Source organism: Peromyscus maniculatus, chromosome 21 (genome assembly GCF_049852395.1).
Source record: "Peromyscus maniculatus bairdii isolate BWxNUB_F1_BW_parent chromosome 21, HU_Pman_BW_mat_3.1, whole genome shotgun sequence".
Taxonomy (NCBI): domain Eukaryota; kingdom Metazoa; phylum Chordata; class Mammalia; order Rodentia; family Cricetidae; genus Peromyscus; species Peromyscus maniculatus.
In genome coordinates, this window is record NC_134872.1 from 827,958 (window position 1) to 835,902 (window position 7,945).

Consider the following 7,945-nt stretch of genomic DNA (forward strand, 5'->3'; position numbering starts at 1 on the left):
GAACAAATTATTTAACCTCTCCGTGTTTCTCTTCATCTGTAAACAAAGGTAGAATACAGTCATTGTATCTGAGTTACGCAATTGATGCAGAATGCTTGAGTACCTGATGGGAAGTCAAACAGGGTTCAGAATCCAGGCCTGGCCTTATTGGCTGTGTAGTGTTGGGCAAGTTAGTTCAATGCTCTGGACTGTAAAGGGAGAATAATATTAATGATTATTCTAGAAATATAGCATGAGGCCAGATATGCAGAAAGCTCCAGGCAGATGGTAACAGCGTTGAGATATGAACACCATCAAGAGCAGATATGGCAAGCCATTCCCTGTAACTTTTTAGTGCATGGCTATGTCTTTAGTGATCAGTAAAGAAAAAGAACACATCCATAAAAATGAAAATAACTGGAAGACTGTCAAGTTTGAGTTTTGGTGGTTTCTCAGAATTAGAAGGTTGGGTAAAAGGTGTAATGTTTTGAAACAGTGCGCGTGCGCGTGTGTGTGTGTGTGTGTGTGTGTGTGTGTGCGTACACACACACACACACACAAAAAAAAAAAAAAAAAAAAAACACCAGACAGTCAAAGGATGATGGACATTGAAGAGCTTGAAAATAATAAACACAAAATGATCAGCAGAGTTGCTGTGGGATATCTTTCTGTATGCTGTGAATATGTGTTGCTCTCGTTGGTTGATAAATAAAGCTGTTTGGCCAATGGAAAGGCAGAATAAGGTTAGGCAGTACATTCAAACTGAAGACAGAGAGGAAGAAGGGTGGAGTCCGGCAGAAGCTGAGGGCCACCACCAGGAAGGAGAAGCAAGATGTGAGAGAACAGGTAATGTCATGAAGCCACGTGGCAAAACATAGATTAATAGAAATGGGTTGAATTAAGTTATAATAACTAGTTAATAATGAGCCTGAGCCATAGGCCATACAGTTTGTAATTAATATAAGCCTCTGTGTGTTTACTTGGGACCACTGTGGGACTGAGCAGGACAGGGTGGGACATAGGAAAACTTCCAGCTACAGAAAGTAAGAAAGCCAGGGGTGCAGGAAGGGTATTGAAGAGTTCACAGCTGAGTAAGAATTGCTTTTTAGTAACACAAGAATGCAATGCTATAAAACAACATAGGAGAACTTATTATAAATAATCCAAATGAGCTCTTGCCTCTTAAGAAGTAGGAAGTGAGTGTGATCAGGAGAGGCATGCAAAGGGCTTTTAAGATTTAAACAGCCTTTTGCAGAAGTTATTAACAATAAAGCACTTAAAATTCATATTGGGGCCTCTTCCCTAAGAGAGATTAATGTGGGAGGAAGAGAAGGGAGGAGATTCAGTTAAGCTGGAGGAGGAAAGATGGCACAGATTTTTTTTCCTTTGAGACAGGTTCTCTCTATGTAGACTGGCTGTCCTGGAACTCACTAGAAAGACCTTGAACTCACAGAGATATGCCTGCCTCTGCCTCTGGAGTTCTGGGATTTAAGGCATGCCCCACCACACCCAGCTGGCACAGAGCTTCTAAGCACACAAGGGACCTGTGAGGAGACACAGCCCAACCATCCTCTCTGTGGGTCCCACCCATCAGCCTGCAGGGACCCTGCCTCGAAGCTGTCACAGTGGCTGTCATTGCCTGCCACCTTCAAGATGGGCTTTAGGGACCCAGATCTCCTCTCTTTCACAACAGTAGCATCAGCTCCTGCAGGATGCGACACTGTTCTCTACAGCTCTGCCTCTCCCCAGACTCAGTAACTTTACTTCATGGCTTCCGGTTATGGGTTCCTCTGAGGATGTTGACTGTCATGCTGGGTTTTTCAAAGTCATGAGACCACTCACCTTTCCAGCTCTGACACATGGTCTGTTCATATTGTTCAATATTTGAAAAAGTTCCTTAGCTTAGTGACTTAATGTGGGCTGCTACAGTAAACTGGTGAGCTAAAAATGGTATGTGAATTTTGACTTGATCCTATGCAAAAAGTAATTTTATTGGCCTGGTTTTTTGTTGTTGTTTTGGTTTTTTTTTTGTTTTTTGTTGTTGTTTTATTTAAACTGAACACAAACTAGGGTTATATAGGAAGAGGAACCTCAGTTGAAAAAATGCTACCATCATCCTGTCTATAGCCAAGTCTATAAGGCATTTTCTTGATTAATGATGGAAAGGCATACCCTACTGTGGGGAGGTGGTTCTGGATTGTATAAAAAAGCAAGTATAACAAGCCATGGAAATCAAGTCAGTAAGCAGCACTCCCCCATGGTCTCTTCTTCATTTCCTGCCCTGACTTCTCTCAGTGATGAAGTATAACCTGAGAGCTGTAAGCTGAAATAAACCATTTCCTTCAAAAAGTTGTTTTTGGCCATAGTGTCTTATCACAGCAATTGAAACCCTAACAAAGACACCTCTGAAGGTATTGGAACAATGGACAACTTTGGAATATAATGTGTTCATGAGGTAACGGTACTATATCAATTATAATTTCTTTGAATTTGGGGCTGAAGAGGTGTCTCAGCAGGTAAGAACACTGGTTGCTCTTCCAGAGAACCTGAGTCCAATTCCCAGCAACCACATGTTGTCTCACAACCATCTATAATGGGTTCTGATGCTCTCTTCTGGCATAAAATTGCACGTGCAGATAGAGCACTCATATAAATAAAATAAAATAATAAATCTTTAAAAAAACTAAAAAATAAATTCTTTGAATTCACTTCCTGTACAAAGTTTATTTCAGAGACCACATTATTGTAGCCAATGCACAACAAAATATAAAGGCAGAAAGGAGCTTGATGCCATCAACTTGTTCTCAATGACTCAGAATGAAAATGGTACTCTGGGAATATACTGTGAGTAAAAAAAAAAATTAAATGGTGAATCTTTTAAAAAGTTATATAGGAGCCTTTAGAACCACTCTGGTAAGTTTTATGAATATGTAAACTTGCTTCAAAACAAAATATTTGAAAATGTAGCTGAATGATATTAACTAAGAATTATGCAAAACCAAACTCTACTTTTGATGTCCTATATTTCAACATTATGGTGCTGAGACAGGGGGATCTCAAGTACAATTCCATTCAGGACTACATAGTCATTTTTAGATCAGTCTCTGCAATGTGGTCTTTAAGAAAAGAAAGGGAGACAAGAAGGAAAGATGGAAACAAGAAGAAGGGAGGGAAGAAACAGGGAAGGAGAAAGAAATAAATTTTACTTAAGGTACAAAATTTTGCCTTATAGGAAAAGAAAATAATTAAATAAACCTACTTTAGATTTTCATTAGCAAACTACATGGGGTTTTGGTCGTTGTTTTATTTTGTGAGGCAGGGCCTCACTCTGTAGCCCAGGCTGTCTCAAACTCACAGGTCCTCCTACCAAAGCCAGACCAATGCCAGAATTGTATCTTCTCTCTTTTTTTTTCATTTTTTAAAATTATTTTTATTGTTTTTAACTATGTGTGTCTGTGTCTGTGTATGAGTATGCACACATGTGAACAGGTGACTGAGGAAGCCAGAGGAGTCAGATCCCCTGGAACAGTAAGTCTGGTAGTTATAAGTGGGCCAACATGAGTGGAGAACCCAACTCAAATTTTCTGTGAAAGTAGTTTATGCTCTTAACCATTTAGTCATCTCTCCAGCCCCACGATTCTATGTTCTTAAGAATTATAGTACCAGGTGACAATCACTGTAGAGCTAACATGTTTTTCTTAAATTTTTCCACATACATATATTAGAAAGTTGAGATAAGGGTTTCTCGCTTGAAGGGAAAATATTTGCTCCAATTTTATGAGCCATAAAGATTTTTTATTTAATTTTAATTTTATGTGTATGGGTATTTTGCCTATATGTATGTATTTATGTATGTATGTATGTATGTATGTATGTATGTATGTCTTCTGGTATAATCTTCTGCAAACATGCACTAAATAGAACACAAATGCTACAAGAAAGTAAGATAAGTCCTTGCTATTATTTATCATCAGATCATCAATCAGCCACACAATTCATGGTCATTCCTACCACACAGAAGAAACAACTTCAAAAGACCAATGTTCAGATCATAAAATATGCCTAGCAAATGTCTGTAGTGACAATGAAAATTAATTAGTGTTTTTAATTAGCCTCTTTTGCCCTTAACCAAACAATCAGAGGCTCCAGTATGAGGACCCACCTGTTCCTGGTTTCCTTGGGACCACTAGACATTTGACCGGAAGCAGTAGGAGAAGACCAGGAGCAGTAGGAAAACACAAGGAGCTGCTGGGTCAGGTGCCCAAGAAAGCAAAGGAAGAAATGTCCAAATAGCAGAACTTCATAACATATTGAATCGTGATGATGGGAGAGCAACTTCAGCTGGATTCATAGCAGAAACGAGTCATGGTCAACCACAGCTCCCCAGTGGGCTTCTTCCTGCTGGGCTTCTCTGAACACCCACACCTGGAAAAGATTCTCTTTGTGGTTGTCTTGTGTTCCTACCTTCTCACACTCCTAGGAAACACACTCATCCTCCTGCTGTCCACACTGGACCCCAGGCTCCACTCTCCAATGTACTTCTTCCTCTCAAACCTCTCCTTCTTGGACCTCTGCTTCACCACAACCTGTGTACCCCAGATGCTGGTCAACCTCTGGGGACCCACAAAGACCATCAGCTTCCTGGGATGCTTTGTCCAGCTCTTCATCTTCTTAGCCCTGGGGACCACCGAGTGTATCCTCCTGACAGTGATGGCCTTTGACCGCTATGTGGCTGTCTGCCAGCCCCTGCACTATGCCACCATCATCCACCCCCGCCTGTGCTGGCAGCTGGCAGCTGTGGCCTGGATGATGGGGCTGCTCCAATCCATAGTCCAGACACCTGCCACCCTCCGCCTGCCCTTCTGTCCCCATAGACAGATAGATGATTTTCTATGTGAAGTCCCATCTCTAATTCGACTCTCCTGTGGAGACACTACTTTTAATGAGATTCAGTTGGCTGTGTCCAGTGTCATCCTTGTGGTTGTACCTCTGAGCCTCATCCTTATCTCTTATAGTGCTATTGCCAGGGCAGTGCTGAGAATAAACTCTGCTGAAGCATGGAAAAAGGCTTTTGGGACCTGCTCCTCCCACCTTATCGTGGTCACCCTCTTCTACAGCTCAGTCATTGCTGTCTATCTGCAACCCAAAAATCCCTATGCCCAAGAGAGGGGCAAGTTCTTTGGTCTCTTTTATGCAGTGGGAACTCCTACACTCAACCCTCTCATTTATACCCTGAGGAACAAGGAGGTAAAAAGGGCATTCTGGAGGCTGTTGGGAAAAAATGCGGACTCCAAAAATACCTAGCAGAGAAATACTTATGGCAGGAGGATTGCTAGGCCAGCTTGGTAGACCCATTAAGATCTTTTGAACAAAACTGGGGAGAAATTGGTAATTGGAACATGAATGACTGGCGCATACAACAGGAGAGATGTGAAGGCAGTGATGGGAACCTGAGTTACCTACTTACGAGTCTTGCTTCAACTCCAGTTTCTACTCCTGTTACATGAAGATGTACTGCTACTTTACTGTAATGAAGGATGCTGTAACCATATGGTTTTCAGGTGGTTGACAGAACCCCACTAATGGTAAGCATTTATAGCCTTGCAGACATTAGATATCCCACAGTTGGCAGCCTTGTCTCTTACAGGGTTCAGTGAATAGCAGCAGGTCTGAAACATTTCCTAATGGATACTTTTCTTGCAACTGTAGGATAACCTTGACCAAGAACTCTAAGAGGCCAAGAATTCCTTCCCTCCATTGATACTTCAATACTCCAGAGTCTGGTGGGTCAGATGTGCAAAGCACCAATGCACTGGGACAACAGCCCTTTCCTGCTTTGTGTTCCAGTCAGTCATCAGTAAGCGGTTCTGTGAAGAAAGCTCATCACTGAAATGTGCTTCCCCTATGGTCAAAGCATTGGTAGTTTACTACCAGTGGTGTTAAATGTGAACACAAGAATTTGTCCTTATCCGGCCAAACTAGTGGAAGCCCATGAACTGTGGACTGGTGGCTGTGAAGCCCCCATGGGACTGGACTAGGCCCTCTGGATATGGAAGACAGTTGTTTGGCTTGAACTGTTTGGGGGCACCCAGGCATGAGGATTGGGATCCATCCCTGGTTCATGGGCAGGCTTTTGGGAGCCCAGTGACTGTGGTGTGACACCTTACGCAGCCTTGGTGCAGTGGGGAGGGGCTTGGACCTGCCTAGGCTCAGTGTGCTGGGCTCTGCTGACTCCCCATGGGAAACCTTGATTTGGGGGAGATGGAAATGTGGGGGAGGGAGGGCTGGAGGGTGAAAAGAGGGGGGATCTGTAGGTGGTATGTAGAGTGAGTAGAAAATTGCTTAATAAAGAAAAAAAAAAAGAATTTGTCCTTACTTTGAAGAGATGTCATGTCAGGGTCCAGACTATCAGACCTCTAACAGCTTCAAACATTTGAGGAGCCCTAGATCTTTATGAGTTTTATTTCCCACTCTCTGAACTATTATAAATGCCCCCAGTACACTTTCCCTCCTGGCTGACGCCAATTAATCAATACAATTTCAATTAAGCTGATGATTAAATTTTCTGGAATTCTACAAAACAGTTGTTAAACTCAATCATGTTTAAAGGTTAAATTAGATGGCTGTCAGTAGTAGCTAATACTTTCAAAATCCTGTGAAAATACTCTATGTGGAAAATTCTACAAACAAGTGATGAAGATCCTGACACAAAATACTTTGTATAAAATTCTCAGAAATTTCACATCCTTAAGGAAATGTTCTGAAAGCTATAAATAGGCTATTTATCAAAGAATCTTATTAAAATAAGTCTTGGGCCAGGCAATGGTGGTGCACGCCTTTAATCCCAGCACTCGGGAGGCAGAGGCAGGTGGATTTCTATGAGTTCGAGGCCAGCCTGGTCTACAGAGTGAGTTCCAGGGCAGCCAGGACTGTTTCACAGAGAAACCCTGTCTCAAAAAATAATAATAAGTCTTGGGATGTTATTTCTAATTTCACTCTTAAAAATAGAAGTAAAATGTTTTAAACCTGTCTTTTTTAAGCAATAGTATATATTTTAGGTAATGTGTATTTAAAATCAAATTTAGGTAATGAGTTTTGGTATATGTATTTTTAAACTGTGTTGAATCAATGGATGGACTGAAATGTCTTTTGAACATTAGAGGAGCTAATGTTTGTGTGGCTTTTAAACTATTTTGATTAAAAGATCATTGAAGATAAGTTTCTGAAAATTTTGGAAATTTGCTATTGGTTTCATGTTATAGGTTCATGCCATATAGATGTGTTCATGTGCATGCATGCGTGTCTGCATGTGTATAGAGAACCTCTAGAAAATGTTATTTTATGTGGATTTATATGTTTAACATTTCAAAGTTTATTTTATGTGTATATGTGACTTGAGGGTATATATGCAAACCATGTGTGTGCGGGAGTCCTCAGAGGCCAGAAGAAAGCACTGGTTCCCCTGACACTGGAATTATAGGCAATTGTGAGCTGTGGTGTGTATTCTAGGATCTGAATCCAGGTGCTCTGTAAGAACAATAAGCACTCTTAACTACCATTTCTCCAATTCCCTATATTTTTTAAATATTACATGTGAATCCTCATCAATATTTCTGAACACATTTCTAGAACTTTAACTATTTCAGACAGTATTTAGATTAACAAATGTTATCTTTTTCATATTCTGAAAAATATATTCAAAATACTCATGAGAAAATGATTATAATCAAGTTCACAAATCTGTCCAATTTTTCTTTTCACAGATGGTCATTATTATCATGTGCCTACAACTAATATTCTCGTCCTCATATAAATCTTGTCATGTTTACATTGTTACAACTCTCTTTTCAGTCCTCATTTGTGCTTACGCCTCATGCTGTTTTACCAGAGATCACCACAATCATTCCTCTGTCCTAGAGGAGGAAAAGAATTGTTATGAGGTTGGGGAAATGGCTCAGCAGTCAAA

At 40.7% G+C, this 7,945-nt stretch overlaps 1 protein-coding gene across 1 annotated transcript; it reads left to right on the forward strand.

The window, feature by feature from the left end:
* Nucleotides 1–570: 570 nt before the first annotated feature.
* LOC102916719 (olfactory receptor 2H1) lies at nucleotides 571–5,828 on the forward strand. The gene is made up of 2 exons (XM_076558074.1): nucleotides 571–5,564; nucleotides 5,689–5,828. Exon 1 carries the CDS (start codon nucleotides 4,345–4,347, stop codon nucleotides 5,281–5,283), a length of 939 nt encoding a protein of 312 aa, XP_076414189.1. The 5' UTR covers nucleotides 571–4,344; the 3' UTR covers nucleotides 5,284–5,564; nucleotides 5,689–5,828.
* The last annotated feature ends 2,117 nt before the right edge of the window (nucleotides 5,829–7,945 follow it).

Coding starts and splice junctions, on each gene's coding strand:
- LOC102916719 (XM_076558074.1), top strand. CDS start 4,345: ATGGTCAACCACAGCTCCCCAGTGGGCTTCTTCCTGCTGGGCTTCTCT.